This window comes from Danaus plexippus, chromosome 26, assembly GCF_018135715.1.
Source record: "Danaus plexippus chromosome 26, MEX_DaPlex, whole genome shotgun sequence".
In the NCBI taxonomy this organism is placed as follows: Eukaryota; Metazoa; Arthropoda; class Insecta; order Lepidoptera; family Nymphalidae; genus Danaus; species Danaus plexippus.
The window spans coordinates 2,279,014-2,303,023 of NC_083554.1; the positions used below are offsets into that span (position 1 = coordinate 2,279,014).

The 24,010-nt window shown below is 29.6% G+C and overlaps 1 protein-coding gene across 2 annotated transcripts in view; it reads left to right on the forward strand.

Annotated features, from left to right (window-relative positions):
- The window catches only part of LOC116774434 (synaptotagmin-10-like), a 45,036-nt gene that overhangs the window by 9,961 nt on the left and 11,065 nt on the right, over positions 1-24,010 (forward strand). For both annotated transcript variants that reach the window (XM_032667166.2, XM_061524924.1), the window contains exons 2-4: positions 16,651-16,804; positions 17,793-17,934; positions 23,742-23,885. In XM_032667166.2, coding sequence (XP_032523057.1) covers positions 16,651-16,804; positions 17,793-17,934; positions 23,742-23,885 — 440 coding nt within the window. The remainder of the gene's footprint in view (positions 1-16,650; positions 16,805-17,792; positions 17,935-23,741; positions 23,886-24,010) is intronic.

Below are 24,010 nucleotides of genomic sequence, written 5' to 3' on the forward strand. Positions count from 1 at the left end.
CAACTGTGGCCGTCTACATGTTTTGGTGTAGCCATTTTCCATCTCAGACATGGCTTGAAATAAGCTATTGAATTGGTTTTATACTGAAATATTTTATGCCCTGGAAGATAGTGTTTTAACTAAAATAAAACATGCAATTTATATTATCATATCTAATATACTAAAAAAAATTCAACATTTTTATATAAGTCGATTATAATACCTCTATAGTCGCTCTGAGTTATTACAATGACAGATTTAATCGACAATATTATAACAAAAACGTAACAAAACCTTCAGCCAATAATATGAAACTTCTAACTTTAGTGCGAGGAGTTTGGTAAGTCGAAGTGTCATTCAATTATTTGACATGAGCCAATACACTCCAGACCTGAGTCATGACTTGTTGACCGATACTTGTGACTACTTGAACGAAACTCATTCGATCACGTTCCATTTGAAAGGATATTTCTTATTAACATAGATACAATATAGCAAAGGATGGAAATAAGCGTACAGATAAAGTTACTGTTATTATAAATAAGTTATGTTGGCGTTTTATGTTTGAAAACTTCATACAGTGCTTTGTATATTTTCAATTTTATATGACTCTTTCTATATCTGAGGTAGCGGTTAGCGGTGTTGTGGTTAATCACTACTTCTCAGTTCACAGATTTGGGAGTGTTTCTTAATTATAATAATATTTCGTCCATATTAATTTTAATTTAAACGATGTACGACAATCGATAGTATTTCTTTTAAAATAGAACTTACCTTTCACGAAATCAAAATATTTTTTTATTAATTTCATTTTAATATATTTCATAATACTGCATTTTCAAAAATCTCTAAAGCAGGAAATAGTTTTTAATTCAGAAAATAAATTACTGTAACGGAAAAATACAGAAAGTGGAACATGTTTTCTCAAATAAAATGGACGAAAAGTTTTGCAAACTATTCCATCAAGCTTACGTTATTAATGTAAACAAGTAAATGACAAATGTGACTTTAAAATGACTGTGTTACATCAGTTCACATCGTATATTTAGACCAAGGCTAGGTTGTAATTGTAATAAAGTAATGTTAGGTCATAACTATATTTTCCATATTTCCCGACATTTGTTAATAAACATGGAATAAAAACTTACTTAACTCAATTAAAGTCATAAAAAGATTAGCCAGCAGGATTAAATTGAGGGAAGGTTGGGTTGTGTTATCTTAGCGACAACAGAACTAGTTACATATAGATAATAATTTATTACGCATTTTGTATAGAAAAATTAAACTATTCCTAAATTCATATCTGTTTTTACACCTTTTGTAGATCTACAAAATGCAATCCTTGCATGCTTATTTTATAGGGCTCTAAATCGTATTTAAGGCTTTTTAAAATAGTCTTTTTCAGCACTTTTGAGTACTAACTGCTTTAGATTTTCTTCATTTCTTGCATGGCTCATCGCCTGCTATTATCAGTAATGATAATGATAGTAAGTATAATAAATAAAAATGTTGTTGGTTTTACAATGACATGAGCTCTGCTACCATAAATGGGAGTTTTAGTGTCGTTTGGGATCCCAAGTAACTATATGCTATTGTTTCTTATTGAATCCGAAACAGTGGTCTTTGAAAGTTATCATGTTGATTACATCTTTATTAGTTTTTTCAACTGCAAAATTATAGAAATTAATTTTTTTTAACACATTTAATGATAACTTCTGTGTATGGAAGTTTAAAATTTTCATTATTTATTACTGAATTTGTAGGTAGTTCTTTAAAATAATGAAAAATGTTTTATTAGAATAATATTTTTTTTTATTAATAATTAATAAAATTAAATACTAGAATATTGTATGGACAGGGTGACAAGGGCGGAGCAAATGATTAGTTTTCATCGTTAAGTTAAATATTTTCTGCTAGATTCGTACATTTGTAATTGATTTATAAAACAGAAATGAGACGCATATAAGATTTATGTTGGAACTAGAATTTATCTAAGCAGTTTATTCTGTTATAAAGTAGCCAGCCATCTTAGCTCGGGTCGGCAAAGTAATTTCTTATCTCAGATGCGGCTTGCAATTTGTCAAATATTTTATTATAAGTTAAAATATTTATAAATTGAAAAATTTTATGCCTTGGAAGATATTGTGTTTTAAGCTATATAAACGGATAAATAAACTGAGAATTTATTAAATAAAATGTATACCATTGTACAAATATGGTAGATAAATGGGATTTAAAAATATTTTTTCAATTATTTTATATAGGTTTTGTTTGAAACATGGTAACAATGTGTAAGAGGATTTTGTATGGATTTGTAACTGATGATCTTACTAACTTACTGGAATAAGCCTGTTTTAATTGAATCTCATATAAAAGTTTTTAAATCATCGTTTGAATTTTAAGCTCAGCAAATTATGGTGTCTCAAACGACACGTTATCTTCTTAAATAATACTTAATGATTCCAAGTTGTGCACGGAGGTTAACTCATATTTTGTTAATAATAAATAAATAAAACTTGGTTATACATATAATTTATTTTGATTTAAGTTTTTAATACATACAAGGTATATGTTAATACGTAGGTATTAAAAACAGATACTGTAGAAAATCTTACTTGTTATTATATAATTTTGACAGGGTTGTTTTTAAGTACGGAACAATAAAAGAGTAGAACCTTTTTATTTTGAACGTATCTATAAAAATGGAGAGGGAATCCCCTTTGGATTTATAATATTTTAAAAGCAAAGCTATTACATCATTTCATAATTTAGGTGAAAGCTGACGTAGCTTTAATAATACTTAAGCTATAGGAATCTATAAAGATTTTACATTTTCAATCTCATCTTCGAGAATCCCTTGGGCCTGGATGATCTTGGACATACAGACTACCACGACCTCAACCTACAGAACGTCTAATTTATACACTGAACCTTAATACCTAGTTATTTAGTTTAACACGATCCCAGAAGTACAACAAACTAGATTATTAGAACTAAATATACATTTTTTGGAATATTTTTCGTATATATAATTTTAAAACTTATAAATATGTGTTTTTAACCTTTTTAGGTAAAACTAATTTCACTTATAGTATTTAAATATAAGATCACAAAATAAATTAATGATACATATTTTTTTTTGCAGTTTCTTTCACGTTAATAATAGTTAAAATTCCCATTTCATCGTAAATAGATTATTAACAAACATATACTAATATTCAATAACTTGTATAACCATCAAGATAACTTGACCTTTGCAGGTAAGCTAAAGGCTATATTATTATCACTTACATTTGTTATTTGATAAATGACAAAAATTCTAAAGAAATTATAATTTAATGTAAGGTTTTCTATGACAAAGAATAAAAAAAAACACTTAAAATATAGCAATTCCAATTGACTAATTCCTAAAGAGCGCCACACCCAAAACTGTCGCAGTGACAAATGATGTAATTTGCTGAAAGTTCCAAATCTTTTTCCTTATGTTAAGTAATTCGGACCATATCTAAATGTTTTTAGTGAATTACATTAATATCATATTTATTAAATATGTATATCCTACCAAAAAAAATAGACATAAGTACTAGAAAGATAGAGAGGTTCCACTGTAAATCGTTTATGTATTTTGTAAGCAGAGAAAAGGACTTACAAATAAAACAGAAAAAAATTTCAGGAACACAAAGAAAAAAACTTTGTTATTTTTTGTAAGTTTTCTTTTATAACGAGCTCGTCATGAAAATTAAATATCGCATATGTGAAATAAAATAGTAGAATGAGGAGAAAATACTGCAATTAAAAATTCACTGGAATGTATGGGAAAGAATGCAGATGTTGAATAAATTATAATGAAATTCTTGATATCTTTATGTGATAAAATAGGTACCCTTGAACCGACGAGTACTCTCAGAAAGCGATCGTTGGTTAAACAAAAATCTTTCGTTTGCTTAACTTAATTTAAAATAAGTAGAAATTGTCAGCTTAGAAGCATTAAATCTGACTGACATTACAAGGATCTTTGACCTCCTAAAATATAACAAATCTATAAAATATTTTACACGAAATTGAACCTAATTATAATCGAGTAAGGTAAATATTTCTTTGTTCTCTCGTTTTTAATATGAGATCATTGTAATCATTGTATAGGAGAAACGACTGTTTTATAATATAAACCGTCTTTGTACAGTTTTAAATTTTCATAAAATGGAAATTAAAATAATTTGAGAGACCGTTAATTATTGTAATGAAAATGTGCTTCAATATAAAAACTATTGTATTGCTTACTGTTAACTAAGATTGTATGAGAATAAAATATTTTAATAAAAAAAATATATTTTTAAAAAACCCTTTGAAATATTTCCCGCTTGGAATGCGGATACTGAAGGGATATAAAATTCAAATTATTTTCGGATGTCGTATCAGACGAAGCATACAAAGTGTATGCAAATGAGCATTTAAAGAAATGTACAAAAAAAAAATCTGTTATTTTAAATACGTTCTGAAAGCGACTTATAAGATGAATGATAAAGGAATGTTTAATATTTATATTGTTTTAGAGTTGTACCAGACTGAGTGAGTTAGCATTAAAATACGAGCAAATAATGTTTGGAATTTACTGAACTAAGTATGATTTGAATGCTACGAGTACTGTGTTCGAAAACGCCTCGCTTCGATTTTCCAATTAGGTTATCATTACACGATATTGATTATGCCTTCTGCAGCGAACTGGTTTCTAGTAACGATGGTTTAAATTTATGGGAATCTGGATTAATCGATGAAACCAAGAAGCTAACGTATTGTAAATTAATTTAAAAACAAAATTGGCATCGTTTTCTTTTGATATTATTGTTATTAAATAAAAATGAAGTAATACAAGAATAACAATAATAGTCATTGATATTTTTCTGTTATAACGTCTTTTTATTGCTATATTGACTGTCTTTTTTACTACATATAAAGACGTCAGATCTAGTCGTCGTTTGAATTAACAATTTGCAGGACTCCTTTAACGATATAACGGAAATTGTTCAAAATAAAATGAATAATTTGTCATTTATTGGAACGTATACTATTTTATTCAATACACGTATACCGTTAGGGTTGGCTCGTTACTGTTGTCAATGTTTGTGAAGAGATGGAGGAAGAATTTGGCAATAAAGTATTTGATTTAAAAATTGCTATATATTGAAATTAAATAGCAGAAACTTAATTTCATTCCTGTATAATTCCTGTGCCAAAAATGCCTACTTAATCATATTAAAGTACTCTAGACAAAAGTTACTCCTTTTCATCGGATGTAGAGACCTCTTTTTGTTATTTATCTTATTTTATAACATTTAATTTTTTTTATGAAAAGTGTCGAAAAAGTTTGGCAACGTTATCTAGCAATAAGGCTTCCTACATACGAAATGTATTTAAAATTGCTAGATAATATTATGTGTTCGGATCGCGAAATATTGAATATATAAAAATATGTGTGTCATTAAAGTCATTAAAACTCACGATGATATAGGATTGTTTTCCCTGTATGTTGATTAAAACGCTTTAAAGCCCAATAATCGCATAACAAGGATGTGTTTTTAATAGACGGATATTCGGCTATGACGGCTATGTATCTTAGTTATCAAAGGGTGAAGTTAATTTAGCGTCACTATTCAATAAGCACGCATTTCTGGTGTCAAAAACTATATAGAATATTGTTAATGTTTACCAGTTAATAATGTTTTTATAAGAACGAGTCATAATTTATAAAAATGCATTTTTATTTTTGACAAATGTAACTGATAAGGTAGAGAGCTTTAAAACTATGTATCATTTATTGGTTTTCATAGTAATTTTCTCACTTAAAAAAATTAATTAGTGGCACATGTATTTGCTAGATTTTCTGAAAGTAAAATACTTACATTATGTAGTAGAAAAATATATTTTTAATAAAATAAGGTATTTGTTTCCTTTAAATGCGGTCATCCATCTTGTTGGGTGTCGGAAAAGTAATTTCTTATCTCAAATGAGGTTTGCAATTTGTCATTATATGTTGTAATTTTAATAAATTTTGAAAATTGTTGTGAAGTGTTAGAAAATAGTGTATTTTATGCCTTGAAGATATAAATAAAGCAATAAGGATCTCTGAACTGAATTAAAGTTCAATGAAAAATTTTTCGATAGGTTAATTATATTTTAATGGTCTAGGTACAGCTTCGAGTTCTCGTTTCGATGATTTTTTCATTCTATTTATTCTATTTTAATTAATTTCGAGTACTAGCTAACATAGAGAAAAATTATAGGAAAGATAGATATATAATCTCTACTATTAGTTTTATTTCTCCTATTCTACTATTATAATAAATTAAGTCTTAAAATATTTTTTGCTCTGTAGTTTCTCTGTATAATGCGTTTGCAATATACTTCATATTTTCCACGAACGTGTTTAGCTCTGTCGATTTTAAGAGATGTTTAAATATTTGAAATGTCAAGCTGACCCTGTCGAGACCTGTGACTTGACTTGTTGACCGATACTTGTGACCCATTGAACGAAACTCAATCTGTCACGTTCTATTTGAACCCATTGTTTTTATGATTCTGTGGGTCATAAAACTTAATCAATAAGTCTTCACAAATATATATATATATATATAAATTCATACTTAAGTATCTTGTGCTATTATTTAACGCTGTTAAATTTGGCAATTTCTTGACCGTTAAAATATATGTTTGTATTCAGACGCATAAATTTTATGTTTATTCAACAGCCAAGACAACATTTTGTGATATTAGGGTTATGTTTCAAAATAAAAATAGCTATTCATCACTTGTATCTTCTGTCTATAATGTTTATGTGTGAATATATTATTGGGGTTTCTTATAAATAATTAAGAGAATCCAAATATAATTAACATTACACTTCTGTTAAACGCAAGTTATAAGCTAAGTTTTCAAACTCTATGCGGTTCGGACAATATTGGTCTAGAAGTCTTTCACTACTTTTCCTTAAAAACTCCTTTTTTTATAAAGTTTATCAATATTTATAGAAATTAGTTTGAATTAAAGATTTACGTATGGTGGTTGCTTTAACGACGATATTAAGGCACAATATTTTTCATATTATTCAAATTATTGAGAATTATATACGGTAAAATTTAATTCTATTTTATATGAACGGATAAGTTTTAATAATATAGCTAGTGTTTTAAGCTGAAAACGTATGCAACTACTAAGTTAGGATAAATACAATATGCAGTATCTGACTATGTATAAATATTTAATAACTTGAAAGTACTTTTTAGAAGTCTATTAATATATATATAAAGGTAAATATTACTGTAAACTATCGAACTGCGAAAAATATTAAGATTTTCAAGTAAAACCTAAGATTAATCAATAGTACTTAATGGTGAATGTCCAACAAGGTATTAGATTAGGTTAGGTTAATTGAAGTGAACAATTAAGAATTCCTTATTGGTTTATTCCTAAGACCAATATCTACCAGCTGATAGTAAGACCTAATATAAACTGAATTCGAATGGTAGAAACTCGAAAAAATCGTCCTATTTCCAAAATTAATAAGTCCTATTTGTAAATCCTAAGTTTTACTGGAAAATCTTAAGATTTACCGTAGTTCAAGCTCTTACAGAAACATATGTCGTATAGTTGAAAAGCTGATCTGTCTCTATATAGTTATGTATCAACATTAAAAGTGTTAAAAACTTAATCGATGGGTGAAGTCACGTTAGTTTAAAATATCGTAATATATATAATATATATAAGGATTACATTACATGAAGTTTATTCGCTTTTTGGTGTTCAACATGCACTGAAAACATAATCTTAATAAATATGTTTTAAAACCGATATAACGAAAATTTATATTTATAACGAAGGATTTAATGAATGTTACAGCATTGTAATTAGCCAGGATATAAACGTTGGTTTAAACAACGTTTGAGTGTAGTGCGTTATTATTGGAAAACATGTTTTTTTTTTTTTAGTTTTTATTGTTTGACATAAATACTTGACATTGATTATAGATTGTCAATGAACAAGAGCATGGATTGAATGATACCCGGCTTATTCATTTTTGTTTTTTTTGTATTGTTCGAATTTTGTTCTCGATGCATGAAATATATTGGATTTAAGAAATTTTTAGGTCAATCAGTTCAAGATCTAAACTCTATTGTTGTGTAATTTCTTTTCTTTTGGAATGTATGCTTATCATCGGCAATAGAAGGCAGTTGAATATTTTGACTTTTATTTTGTCACATCACTCTTCTCCAATTCTTTACGTGTTACTTTATTATGCAATTAAAATAAATAATACAATAAAGAGCGAATGAATGAAGGGTTAATTTCGTTTAAAAAATATGAGCGATGTTTTTTTATTTATTGATATTTATTATATACGCCTCCATTCTTCATTTTATATTAAAATTATTTTATAGTTTGTAACAATACGGAAAATGGAATAAGCATTGTTAAATATCTCAATTGTAATTGTAATTCCCTGTGGAGGATGTGGTTTTGTTATAAAATAAAATGACTTCATTGTAAACTGAAGTTACTTTACATAATGATAAAAATATTGAATTACTATCATTTAGATAATATGTCATAATATAGTTATATGATCTCATAATGTTTATAAACAATTTATATACAAATTAAACTAATATTTTTCGGATTACTACGCGTATTTTATTGTTTTAAAAACTACATAATAAAATCTCCAAAAAAATTTGGTTAACCATAAAAATATTTGCTATTTACGAGTAGATAATTAAATATTGTCAGTAAAATAAAAGTTGCTTAATTAAAATAAACCTAGGATAATAATAGCTAATACCACACCTTCAGGCCACTCAGGCTTTTAAATGAAATGAATTTGCTATTCTTGACGTGAATCGGATAGTTTTATAATTAAATATAAAGAGTAAAATTATATCATCAAGTAATTACTTCTGGTTTCCTAACTAATAATAATAACAAAACACATAATTTTCTTTTTTATTTATAATATTTTTCAGAAAAAAACAAAAGCTTAAAAGGTACGGATATTATTAGTTTTATTATTTATTGGATAGCAACTTTAATTACCATTTCATACGACGATAGGTAGAAAAAAATACACAACACACTCTCCCATTTAGAGCCTATAAACTCTTGTTTTGAAGACACAAATTGTAAGGGGAAGAAAATAGAGATGCAGGCAAACTGTTCCTTTACCTTGCTGGCACTATACCAATTATACAGATATCTATAACACTGTCTGGAATACGACCTAGCCCACTAGCTTTGTTCTCGGCGATGCTATGTAGAGTTCCCAGTAACTGTTAATTGGTACTCGGAATATCTTTAATTTTTCTATTTTCGTGATGTGCATTTTGGGTTAAAGGAAAAGAGAATATAATCTCTGCTTTATTTCAAACTATTAGGTGGAAAGATGTCGTTTACCAGAAAGTTATAAGTGAAATAAAGTATTCCAGTAAATTCAAAAACATGACAGTTTTAAATAAGAAAAATTTTCATTCAGCAAGATGTCACGTCAATTATAACCAAAAATTATATGGAATATATATTAAAAAATATATATATATTGTTAATAATTTATAATTTTGTAGATTTTTAATTAAATGAGTATCTATTAAAGACGAAACCTCTCAGCATTCAATGGATTCACCGTGCGGGTGCCAGGTCCATCGCGTTGCAGGAAGAGGAGCTTCAACAGTGCCTGGGACTTGCGACCCAGGTGTAGGTTTATGGGACCCCTATCTAACGCGCGTTAAACGCTCACCTCCACTGTCCAAGCTCCTCTCTCTACCTAACCAAATATGAAACGAACCTGCTAGAGCTGCCTTCGACGCACGTTCCAAGAATGAACTGATGTTAGTTCTTGGCAGGCCTAAGTCTTTTAGCAGGTTGTAGAGAGATTTGGCTGTTATACCTCTCGCTTCTACTTCTACCGCGTACAAATTTACAACGAACATATTCTTAGTGAGTTCGTAATACTTGTTGACCTTGATGGCATGGTCTTTGGGGATGTTGGTTTCTCAAGGGACACGCTTTAAAATTCGCGAATATAAAAATATATCCGGTCTGGAGGCCGACTCACAAACATCCTCTGGGATCTTATATTGCTTCTCATACGTGTCCATCATTAAAGTCCAATCCGAAGCCGCTTTAAGGATGGAGTAAGGCTTGACATTTGTTTTTATAGCCCTAGTGCCCTCTCTCACAAAACCGATTGACCGTTGGTTCGTGGTTATTTCTTTTTGCGCTCTGGCTACCGATAGACTGACCGCTTCACGTATGATTTCTAAAACCCTATCCAGGAGTACTTTGCATCGCACCAGCAAATGCTTAGCAGTTCCAACTGTCTCCCTGCAGATGTAGCAAGTTTTTTCGGTACCTTTGCCCCATCTTACTAAATTACTCTGATCTGGGAGAGTCATCTGGAACGCATTGAGGTAAAATTTTAGCAGTGCTGGCGACCAATCCTGAATTAAAGTGGGCCGTTTTAGTGCTAATGGGATGCAAAAATCTCCTATGTGTACCCACTCATTCTGCATTTCTAAGCTCATTGCATGGATCTTATATTTAGAATTCTCGTCTTGCCGAATAAAGGTCTTTAATATATCCGTATCTTTGGCCTTCCTACTTGATCCTAACCCTACTCTATTACTTTGTGCCCCTATTATAAACTGCTTGTGGAATTGAAGTCTCGATTCTAGCTCTAGGGCATCATTGTCTTTTGAGAGTTATATAATAACGTCATCCTGGGAATTCCCCACAATATGTCTCTTGGAAACTTTTAGGTGTTTATAGAGCTCCGATGGCCTTTTAAGATTCATCCCAAAATTATTTCGATCCCTGAATAACGCTTTGAATAATTGATGAGAAATAGATGAAACATAAGCAGCATAATGTCAAAGCACAAAAATATTATTATTAAGCTTACTAACAACTTTTTTCAAACATATATCTTTGTGGAAGTACGTGAGAGCTAAGCAGTCCTTTCAAAAATACAAAAGCAATAGTACAATACTAAATTCAAAGTATTATACGTCAAGATTTTTTTAATCAGAACAGTCTGTACAGAGTCTCATTCTTAAGATATTTTAGAGCGTTGTTCTGGATTTTGCAGTATAATATGACACACAAAGCCACCTTTGTATGTTCATAAATGGAAATTGAAATAGAAATGTTGCAATTTTATTCTGCATACTTGAATGATATATTGTGTTTACATCATAGTTAATTGCTTGAACATTTTCTGTATTCCTTAGCTTTCTAGTTTTCTATTGAATGCATCTCTAAAGGTTGACTGTTATCATACATCGTTATCATAAAATGTAAGGATAATATGTGGAAATAAATATATTTTAATAAAAAGGTGAGCTGTGCTTCTTATTAGTGTAGTTTGCATAATTTACTTGCTTTTATATTCAGGCTTCATGCTTTTAGTTGCAATCATTATGACAGAAGTTGTTCTAAACGAGAAATTTACATTCACCTTGAATTATGTACATTTATATATATATATATAATATATATTATATAATTTATTAGACCTCCTAGCTAAGTTTGTAAGATATGTTTGTGAAGAAATATAAGGTTCAATTCAATACAAAATTGTACGAAGAAAAATGATAAATATGTTTTATTTTTCTGTTCTCTATTTTTATTGAATGCTATTTATATAAGATGAATGATAGATATAATGAATCGAATATAGGAAAACAAATAGTTCTTACAGTTTATTTCTCATTTGAAACCTTATTATTACTACAAGGAACTAGCCGATCGATCTGATGCTAAGTTGCATTCAAGGCTGTGTCAAAATTAAGGATGAACACCTTATAAGGTACGCTACGGAGAAAGAAGAAAAACACTTTTATTAATAAAAAATATTCCGCGTACCACGACGTGATAAATGTACTACATCAAAAATGTTAACACAGATTTCAGTCTCGATGAAAGTAAAGAAAACAATTATGGAATCTAAAAGTTAATATTTTTAATATCATGAATTGGAGCTACGAATGTTAAAATATTTTAAATATTGTAGGTATAAACGCTAAATATATTTATAGGTTAATCCATATTAGATGGATTATTGTAGGTTGGTTGGTATTTCAGATTGGTCACTAAAAGTCGTTGAAGAATAGAAAAATAGGCGAAATTATGAAGAGTCCAAAACGTCTAAAAAACGTTGTATATTTGATAACTTAATTAAAAATAAATATATGATATATTTACTAAGTTCATTTTATATAAGATGTTAAGATATTTTTAGAAAATATCTGTGGTTAATTTGATTTATTGTTTGGAGAGCCCTGTTTTATAATGCGGATGCGGATACTGCGGGGAGATAAAATTCAAATTGTTTTTGGGATGGCGGTTTTAGGTAAAGCATGTAAAGTGTATGCAAATCAGTATTCAAGGAAACGTAATTCTAGATTTCGTCTGCAGCATTAATCGCGTTGAGATGACAAGGGATTACTTCACTAGTACTTTTGATTTTTAGGGCGATACTTTATTATATGTTCCTACAATGTCTATACTGACAGTGTGCACGTTTTTTATATAAACTTAAATGTTACATCAAAAGACATAAATTTTGCCTTCGGTATATTTTGGTTTATAAATATGAAAATAATTTTGAAACTTCTCGACGTTTCCTTCCCCTTACACTTGGGTCCACATAAATCTGCTGAGACAAATATTACTTTAGTAAGTGTTAAGTACTAAAACCAACAGTATTTCTGTAGAATTGTCCAAGTTGTGGTTGAAAGTTTATGCTAGGAGATTAGTATAAATTACACATGCATAAATCAGTCGCGGCGGTTTTTGTATAACAAAACGATATTTTTGGCGTTTTCTTATTATAATTCAGCTATATATTGTTAAACAATATTGAACTTTAAAAACTAACAGCATTGGTTAATTATAGAAGTATTTTGCAAGCACCATTTAAATAATATGTTTTTGTAAGTGACTAGTAATTCGTTTATGATGTTTGTTATTTACTATGAATACGCAACGTTTTGATTATTCGTGTGTTAATCATTCCAAAGTTTCTTACAAAGTTTTCGGTGAGACGATCTCGTAATTTACTGCAGCGCCTTCTGTTCTGGATATAAATGAGAATAAATTTACAAATGTTTTATGAATCGTTTTGTAAGAACAGATATATTATATTTTATTATGAAGGTGTTGCTAATATTAGTTTTAACTCTTCCGTATTATGAAATTCATTATCACCTTGTATTTTTAGTTAAAGCGGAAAATACTGTGAAAAATTTTAGCAAAGATTCCTTTGAATGTATTTAAATTTAAATATGTAGATCTATATTTTTATATTTATTTTGTAAGAAGTCATAATACATAAGCTATAAATATGTTGCAGCTAGTTTTTATTGCTAACAAATCTTTAATAAATTTCGTTAATTTTAAAATTTTGAATTATATGTTCCATTTGTTTTTCATGAAGGGTATATGAATGGATATGAGCAACAATGACAAAGTGGAAATCTAAAACCGTGACATTTCCATTATTATAGTTTTAAGAGTCCTTTGTTACAAAGCCTTTGAATTTTCGTAAGATGCAAGCAGCCACATGAAAGTGGAACGCGAGGTGTTTGCAATTGAATATGCTTTTACTAGAAAATAAGCGGTGTTGTGAGTTAAGCGTCTTGACTTTATGATAATAATTTCATATGTGCGACATTTGTCTTAAATTTTGTTCCGCTTTGATGAAGTAAGTTATTTGTTTCATTTTAATGTATGAAATTCTATATAATGAAAAAAAACTTAAACGGGATCGAGGATACAAAGTAATAAGGAAATTATTTGGTTGTAAACAAAATTATTATTTGTCATCATGCCCACCATGGACACGTATCTTGACTAATTGCGTATTAGTCACGTAAAAAAGAAAATACAGTCCTGTAAGGGAAAATAAAAACACAAGCATGGGATTAGAGACGATGAATATTAACAATGTTTCTATAAACATTTTCTTTAGATATTGGACGTTAATTTTCAAACATTTAAGATCGTTTCATCTATAATATTCTTTTTTTTTATCAAAATATATGTAAAAAGATACTCATTTTTCAAATTATTTGATTAGGAAGTCTGTATTTTGTATTTACTTTATATCATGTCCATTACAAAGTTAAATCTTCTTATGTGAAATTATCAAAATTAACACTTTGCAGGACTCCTTTGGCCATATAACGGAATGTGTTCAGAATAAAATGAATAATTTATCATTTATTGGAACATATATTATTTTATTCAATACACGTATACCGTTAGGGTTGGCTCGTTACTGTTGTCAATGTTTGTGAAGAGATGGAGGAAAAAAATCCTTGGAAACTACATTTACTATATGTAGGATACTTATGAGTTATGATTATCCCAAATAGAAAATAATACGTTCATTATAACAAGGTCTTTATTAGGCATTTGTTTTCCATTTATTTTGATGAGTCTTTGAAGCCCCGTCCTCACGAGCCCTTCGTTAGCTTAACAAGATAAACACTTTGGGTGTATAAACGAATATGTTAGTAATTGGCGGAAGCTGAGATACGATGGCTATATCCCAATTAGTGAAAACTCATATTATATTTAATGCGGCCCAATTTTGAAACAGTCAAGGGAATTTAACGTAATGTTTCGTAATTTATCTTAACAAGAACAGATCAAAACTTTAGAAGACGTTTATCCAAAAAGTGTTCAATATAAAGTTGTTCTAATTGTAATAATTAGTTTCCACTTCGCCCAATTCCGACTTTGGCATTTTGCTGAGTTTCAAAACTGAACATCGCGTTCAGTCTTCTTCGTTTATAATTTTTATTACAATTTAAATCTATTGAAAAAACGCTTACATTGTCATTATTAAATTGATGTCAATTAAGCTTTGTGTGCTCATTTTATTTTTATTATTATTTTGTAATAAATTCAGAAGTATGTTTTTTAAATCAAACTTTACTTGGCCTATGTCTTTGGCGTTATGATTAATGGAACTCCATAATTCTAAGGTCTTTGGGACTCGGGGACTCGACTTTGCCTTGTCAAAGTCCGAGACGAGGCTGGGAAAGTCCTTGTATAAATAGTTTGTAATTGAATATAAAATCTTGAATTGCTCTACTACAAACATTAATATTTTATATTTGTCCTTAGAAAAAAAACTCTCAACAGCAATATTAGATAAAATGAAAATATTTTTTTTTATTGGGTTTTCTAGTATAAGTCTCTGAAGTTTTCATTTATTTGACAATTAGATTGAAATGAAAAGTCTAAGAAGCATTACTATGACTTACAATTTTATTTTGTGACATAATTAGCAATTATTTTCTTTTGCCTTTAATTAAGCCTTAAAATATTCTTAACAATGTTAACCAATTGATGACTGAAGAATTGTCGCTATAATCGCTTGTTTATTTCAATACTTAATTCAATTATAATTGGAAATCAATTAAGTGGAAAGTAATGATATTCACGCTTCTCACGTTCAGGAATTTAATCAGATCTTAATATTTACAAGAAGTAACTTCGTCTTTGAGAGCTGTTAACTAAATTAGAACGTTAATTTACTGGCGCCAATGAACTTGACATTGGGAGAGTGGGCAATGAATGATTTGGGGATAAATACAAAATAAATAAGCTTTTATTTATCTTAAATATCGATTTTGTGTCAAAACATAAGCACGTTGTTATGTGGGTAACACTGAAAATGTTTAGAATGGGCCAATTAGAAACTTTTATTATGAAATTTTTGTCTAATTTCAATATTAGAACTCTTTGGTAACCTAATGTAGTAAATTGCATTCATTTATCATTTGTTTTTTGTGAATTGGCGGCAAATCTACAACTCTCGTTACACGTGACAAAGTACCTAACGCCAGGAAATTTTCGGTCAATGAGTTATTATGACTTTCGTTGTGGGCTTACTCAACAACAAAGCAATGATAGGCTGAGATTAGCAATTTTTAATGAAGCCCCATCTCGTGCAGCTATTTACAATTGGTTAAACGAGCTTAAGCGTGGACGTTGCAATCTCAATGATAATCCGCGTGATCTCACTCCACATAACTGACTGTTGAATATTTGACTATGGCAGGTCATCTGCCATAGAGCCGTGACCTAGCGCCCTGAGGCTGTTATTTAATTCCAAGAATTAAAGTTAAAATTCGAGATATTTTCTTTACGAGCCCTGAAGATGCGGTGAAAACCTACGATAATGCCATAGAAGAGATCCCTAAGGAAGAATGGGCCCACTGCTTCTCACAGTGGTTCCACCGACTGCGACGACGTGTAGAGAGGAACGGAGGTTACTTAGAAAAACAATAATAGTATTTTCAACTTTCTACATTAAGCCATTTTTCATTTACTAAATAATTTCAGTGTTACCTAGGTATCCAACCGCGGATTCAAATGTTTGGATACTTTTTAAAATATATATGTATAGTCCGAATTAAATTCATATGATAAAAAATGATGGCCATAACTTATCAATAATTATTTAGAATATTGTTTACGATATATAACAACTTAAAATATAATTAATTTAATAAAAAAAAATTGTATCAAGGGACCATTTACAAGATCGTTATTTCGTTCTGAAGGAAGATATATTTGTTATTAGACCTTACTGATTTGCTTCTTTGTCTGCAGAGGTTTGGCCGCCTGAGGGTTTGGAACTACAAACGAACGTGAGATCAAACTCAGTGGACTACGCAGCAGCGTTGATGCTAGCAGCAATGGCGGCCGTTCTGTTAGCTGCTGTTGGATACCAATGTGCTGCCACCTGGAGGTGGATTATGGGAAGGTAAGTTTCATTACCATCGAATATAAAAGCTTTGTATAAATAACATACTTTTATGAATAATTTTTTTCGCGATGCATTGCAACGTTGAAGCCATTTGTTTCTCTGTGTATTTTATTTCTTTGTGAATGTCCGTTTTCGTGTGCGCCCACACACGAACAAGTTTTGATTAAGACGAACTAGTTTTTTTGTATCTTAAGGATTACGTAGGAACAAAAGTTATATATAAAAATATGAAGAAAGTGTATTGAAAAATTTTATTACTAAATATTTCAGTTTGTAAAAATATTTCGTATTTTTTTTTTATCATTCACTGGTTTTTTGGTGGTTATTAGAAGGTCAAGGTAAATAGTTAACTATAGTAGACTATGGTAGTTCAGTTCTAATATTGTCATTACTAAGGAACATGCTCGATATCCTCAATTATCATTCTTAAATTTCAACCTTTTCACTTTTATACTTAAAATTTGAGTGGTTTGCTTAAAATTTTATACGACATTAAGAAACATGTTATGTTTGTATAACTTAAGATCTTATCAAAAAATATAAAAAAAATAAACCAATTATTTACAGTATGTGTTGTGGTTAAATTACTAAGTCATAAAACATTTATTACTCATTGCAATGAATGCAATATTAATTTATTTTAATATAAACAATTTAAATGAAAACTGTAAAATTTAATATGCTCTGTCTCCAATGTGAATAATCGATAAGCCGGCGGGTTCTTTACAACGCTGATGGATGATATTTTGAATTACATGCAGCAGGTTTTAAAAATATTTACGTAGTTTTCATTATTTTACTGAAGATGCTCTATTCTTTAAACGGTGTTTAATATAAAAGAAAAATTATTTGCTATTGCAATATGAAATTATAATAATATCCAAAGTTGTTTTTTGTATTCATAATTGTTAATCATCATTTAGCTAAGATTGTGCTTTATGTTTATTTTATTTTCTTAAATAAATAATAAAAATCTTACCATCAGAACTCGACGTGACTCTGAAGATAGCAATTGTGATTCCCTCTCCCGACAAGCAGCTATTCGCATCAGCCACTCGCTCCCCGACCTTCAGACGGAACCCTTGAAACAGGAGTACGTACAGGAACACAAGGATGCTGGCAAGAAGGTAGGTTTATGAAAACAAATGAATTATTACAAATCAAATCAATCTTATTACAATTAAATTCGAAACAGTCTGAAAGTTTCGGTTACTTTGCAGCAATCGTGTTCACGGGCAGACGAGATTTGATCACGCTTGCTGCGAAGTAACTGAAACGTCGGGAGTATGTAGTTTTTAAAAATAATAAAACATCCGAAAATATTAGTTTCATTTAAATTAATACTCGCGAAAATCTTATATCTCATTAGTCTGAAAGTATTTTTATTAAGAACATACTGCCTATTATATAACTGAATAATTATTTAAGGTTATTGACATTAAAATCACAAGTAAATATTCATTGTTGTGGTGATGAAAGTAACATTTCAAAGTCATTTTGAAATACCTTTCTCATTTAGTTTTTGAATTTTATTTATTCGATATTTCTGTGCTAAATGAAATGAACCTTATTTGCACCTACATAAGGATGTATTTATCTGGGATTTCAAGTGACGTAGAAAGAAATGATCCGTTTTCCATTTGCGTTTCCCTTTTTTCACGTCTGCCGCTAAAGATTGAAGTTTCCGTTCTACTGGAATCTTTAAGTGGGAAATGCTCTTTGTTTTAAAATGTTTTTTTGTTCGTCAGTTTTAAGTCTGATGGCTTAATAAATAAAGCTATAGCTGGTTAGTAATTAAAAGCTACTGTTAGGAACTCATCTTTCCGTTAATTTATATCCAGAAAGAAAATGCTGAACAAAAAATATTTTTTATACTTTTAGACAAAAATCAACAGAATAAAATTTTGATAGCGTAACAGTTAAAAAAACATGATATTTAAGCGAACATTTTCCTTAGAATGTTTTTGTTAAGATTAATTTTTCAGTTGGATGTGAAACAACAAAAAGCTCTCAACAATATACGAAGATCTCAGCAGGTCCTATGTTAACTTACAACAAAGCATTACCGTTTAGGTTGATTACTAACAAGAAAAACTATTTACATCGAAGTCATATTACAAAAGCGATAATATGTACGAAAAAAAAATCTTTTTGATTGACATTTTATTAAAAATAGACGACAAAAAATTTTTTGTTCAATTGTTGCACTAGTAGTTTCATCTATTACAAAAAATAAAATTAAAAAAAATATTTGCATTTTATTCGCTATTTTATTTTGAATTCAACAACAAATAACAGCGAAATAGTGAATATTTCATTTTATAAATTAATGCCTGTAGAGATACAATATGAACCTTAATGATCATTAAAAATATTTATCCCTTAATAATTTTCTTGAAAAAAACTTAAATAGGAGTAAATTTACATTAAATATACAACTACATCAGTTACAGGACAAAGTTGTTTCACTCATGACCAACAAGAAGGATTAAGAAACAGAACTAACGAGTTTGTCGATGATCAGTACTGAACAAACAAAAAATATAACAGAATTCAGAACAGTTCTTGAAAATAATTAAATAATTTAATTATAAATGGCATTATAATAGTGGTTGCAAGTATATAATGTCTATTTACTATAAATATTCTGTATTCAGTAATAATTGTAAGATTTTTAAGTGCAATGAAGAATAATATTTGAAATATTGCGTATATTTGTGGCTAAACTGTTTTTAATGTTTACATTTACACATTACATTACATTTACATTTACATTTACGTTTAAATTTAAAAAGGAAAGGATCGATATTTGCAGATCTCGAACTTGCAAGTCCTCGAATATTGAAATGCTATTTTAAGAAACAGATTAATATTTTTTTATAATTAAGACCAATTTGTATGATATTTTAATAAAGTCATAAAAATTATTACCAAATAAATTGTAAATAAAACAATTTTAAACTCTCAGGTCGTTGATCCACGTTATGTATTAATGTTAATAGTATGTTAATAGCATTTTTTAATTCATGAAGAAGCTGTAATAGTGATCTGGAAATATCAGAACTAGAAGAATAAGTCATTTAGTTCAAAGCTTCTTTTGACCTAAATGACATTTGTTTTCTTATGATTCTGTAAAAAGAAGGGATACTCAATTCAAAGGTAACAATAATATTTATATGTAAAAAAGTCACGGTTATTAACTTGGGCATGTTTTATATACTCTGGTAGAGAAAAGCCATTGTTCGCTATTAATAGGAAATTATGTGTATCTTTTACATGAACATGGCCGAGATGTCTTTTTGCTTTTATCTTTTTACCGGCACAAAAATTTTATGATGAAAGATAATAAAATTTTAATTTTCACTTTCACATAAAGTATGGCCTGTGATATTATAAAATTACCAATATATTCATTCACACAAAAAAAAATATGTCTTTTTTGTAATTTAAAGGTATCTGGAAAATTCCTCTAAGAATATAACACTGCAATACAAAATCTCTGTATTTTTTAAATTATGGCAAAATTTAATTTTATATTTTACTTATATAGGTAGTTTTAAAACACTATGTATATTATTTTAAAATGTCCAAGGATTCTACTCGTAAAAATGTCCAAGGATTCTACTCGTAAAATCATATTCGAAAAAATCGTATAAATCGGCATGGTATAAATACATTGACATTTTTCATTCTAATGCATCTTATAGTTATCCAATTTTTTATTCTTAATAGCGTTAAATGAAATTAATCTAGTAAGAAATTACCTTTTATAATATTTACCTTACAATGTAAAATTTATAATGTACACCACGGTGTTGATCCTCTCACGATAGGTAAACATTCGTATTACTCATCTGTATTCTGTTGTATCTATCTTATAATATACCACAAGGAATACAAATGTAGTATATATTAAGGAAAACTTTTGATGGATGGCTGTTGGTAATACGAAAGAAAGGCTTATCAGATTTGCATTATATCGTTTAAAGTGCAGATCAAAAGTTATCGTATATAAGTTAGGTGGGTGTTTATTAAATATTTAAAATCTATATAATGTCTTTCGTCTTATATATTGTTTGGTTTAATTAAAATGTATTTTATAACGTTTTTAGATAATTGTTGCTTATTTAAAAATAGGAAATTTGTTCTTGGCATCACATCGGCTGTCAGCATAGTTACCATTTATCAGATAGAGTCATGCCGCAAACCGATTAGTCAAGTTCCGGTTTGAATTCTGATAAAAGTTTCAAATTTTAAAATTCAAAATTTTCGTTATGTCTCGTTGTTGGTCATGGAGGGAAGTGGAGTCCAAAAATACGTGCTTTGTTAGATTTCCGCTGTCAAAAGGGTCCCAATTAGTGGGCTGGCCATTCATCAAAGTCTGCCCCATCAATTATGTAAAATCCCAGTGACCAATTTAGAGGATGCCGATCTGTGTTGGTGTCCAGACATTCCCACAGTCTCCAGATCAGGTCTATAATGGTATTACGATTTTGGTAGTGATATTAAACTATAATTTCAAGATATTGTTCAACTTATATCTTCTATTTTAATCTATTCCGTCTATTTATAACATGAAAAATAATCTTAAAAATGCAACTCTTGCTCAAAGTGCATTTCATTATATCAGAGGACTACCTGTTATCTCTTGCCAGGCCACAATCACCTACAGACTAGTAAGCCGCACTTGCTTTTTTTTGACGAACACGCATATTTTATGCCTTACAGATATATCCTACCTTACATGCCCAGGTTACTCTCTGGATTATAACTTTCTTTATCACGGCTAGGTATATGTACATTAATATTTACGAGCTAATAGTGTCTCTGTTACTTTGAAGACCACACATTTTTGACCCTCTGGTCTGGTCGGATACAGAAGTTGATAAAATAATGAGTTCTAAGTCTTTCGTGAGTTTCCATAACTAGAAAACTAGTATCTTTCGGATTTACTCCGCAAATTTTATTGTTTAAAAAACTAAATAATCCCGACGTTTCGGTTACTTTTCAGCAACCGTGATCACGGGCAGATAAGATGTGAATGTCTGTCAGTTGGTCCTGTTATTTATCATCGACCGCCATTTCTTCTTCATTTTTAATTTTCTGACGTGCCGCTCTGGATGTCGGCAGAATGCACTTACGGTGTCGCGAGATCCTGCTGTGTGGTCACGGACATGGGACTTTGTAATTTTAAGGAGGGGGTCCCAGGTGTTGGATAGTTTCGAGCCATCTTCTCTTTTGAAATTGGGATGTTTTTTTTAATTTCAATAGCCTCGCGGATTAAGCGCGGTAGATACCTGTCTTCACGAGCGAGGATCTGTGGTTTATCAAACCGAATGTACACTACATACAACCAGGTCACTGCCTGGTTTGTCCATTGTGTGTTCTTATACTGCTGACTTCGATGCGCCTATATTTGATGGCTATATTTATTTATTTATTTATTTAAATAGGAAGCCAACGTTGTATACAATTTTAGTTCTTAGTCTTAATTAACACTAAATTATTTAATTTGTTACATGCATTAATTGTACACCCCACTTATAGGCTAACTCGACATTCGCATGTACATGATATGTAATAAAATAACATTCTTTGCATGTTCACTCACGAACAAAAAAAAATAGTAATAATAATAATAATCTAATAATAATCTTAAACAATAGCAAATGTGATACAGTTGAAAGTGACAACTGGTAAAAAATGAGGTACAAATAAAGTAAAATAATTACAAGCACTGACTTAAGGAAAAAGTAACGAGAACCAAAAAAAGAAAAATTGTGATCACAAATCATAATCAAAACTCAATAATAATACTGGGCTGATAATAGAGTAGTAATAAAAAATTATGATAATACTAAGCCCAAAAACCAAGACATTCTTGCGCAGTATATTCCACAGAGACCTTACTTCGTAGAATTACTGAGACTAACCTCAAGTAGTCAGATAGCCTTTTGCTAGTCTTTTGAAAGGTAACAGAGAATGCTTGAAAATATCTAACCCAGCTCCTTTAAATACGTTATTATAAGTTAGAATCATTCTGTTGATGGGAGCATTACGGCCGATGTTAGTCCTAGCAAACCTTTCCCTGAACGTATGTTTATTCCTTATGTGGCTCCTTGAGTTATATTTTGGTATCGCCAATCCAACTCTCTCTAACAAATTTGCACTATCAAGATCACCCTTCACAATTCTGTGAAGAAAACATAAATCTATTATATATATGGGTGGCTATTATTGAGATAGTGCGTTCATCGCCTAAAGCTTCATTTTCTCTAACCAAATAGGACAGTCCAGCCTTATCTAGTCTAAAATATAATAATAACATTTCTCAAAGTCAACGTCCACATTGACGTTGTTCCAAACAACCAATATGTCTTTTATAATATTTTTGATTTAATATATTGGGGTCACAAAAAAATTCTAATAGAAATAAAAAGCAGTTTCGTAATTCAGATTAATTTTATATTTGTTCATTACAAGTGAGTTATAATCATTCAGTGGTATAACCGATGTGTTGATATAAAGAAGAATTAGAAGGTTTTTAAAAATATATATATTTCAGTTTTTCTCAACTTTAATGTTATCCGTCAGTCAGTTGTACAAAAGCAAAGAAAATCCGACTAATATAGACTATCCCTTGAGGCCAGTTTTTACCTTCTTTGAGCTGTATTCAATTACAGTCAAAACTTATAAAAATGTGATGTTTATTTGAACACTGAGGCTTTTTTCGTTTCAGTTTTTACTTTAACTTATATTTTTAATTTTTAATATTATAGTTAAGTAAAATTTTCATTTTAGTTTGAAGTTGTAACCGAAATTAAATTATGAAAAATTTCAGACTTCATTTTTCGACAAAGAATAGTATTTCTTGAGGTAATTAATTAATGTGTTGTGTGTAATCTTTTTTTAAGAAATAAAGATTCTTTCGCAGGTGCTGCGCCAAACGACGCTTCCTATTGTACCAGATCGTCACCAAACATTCCAACGTCAACTTTCACACCGACTGGATCTTCCATCCATCCAATTCAGCATCTGCAGTCTAGAGAGAGCGGATTCTTCCATTGGACTTATAAAGGTATATTTTGGTACAATTTTAATTATCCTTCCCTAATATTTTTGAATTAGGTAATTATTACCAATCTTAGAGGATATATTGTTCAGATATTTATATTTAAAAGAGGTTTTTGTAAGGGACATAAA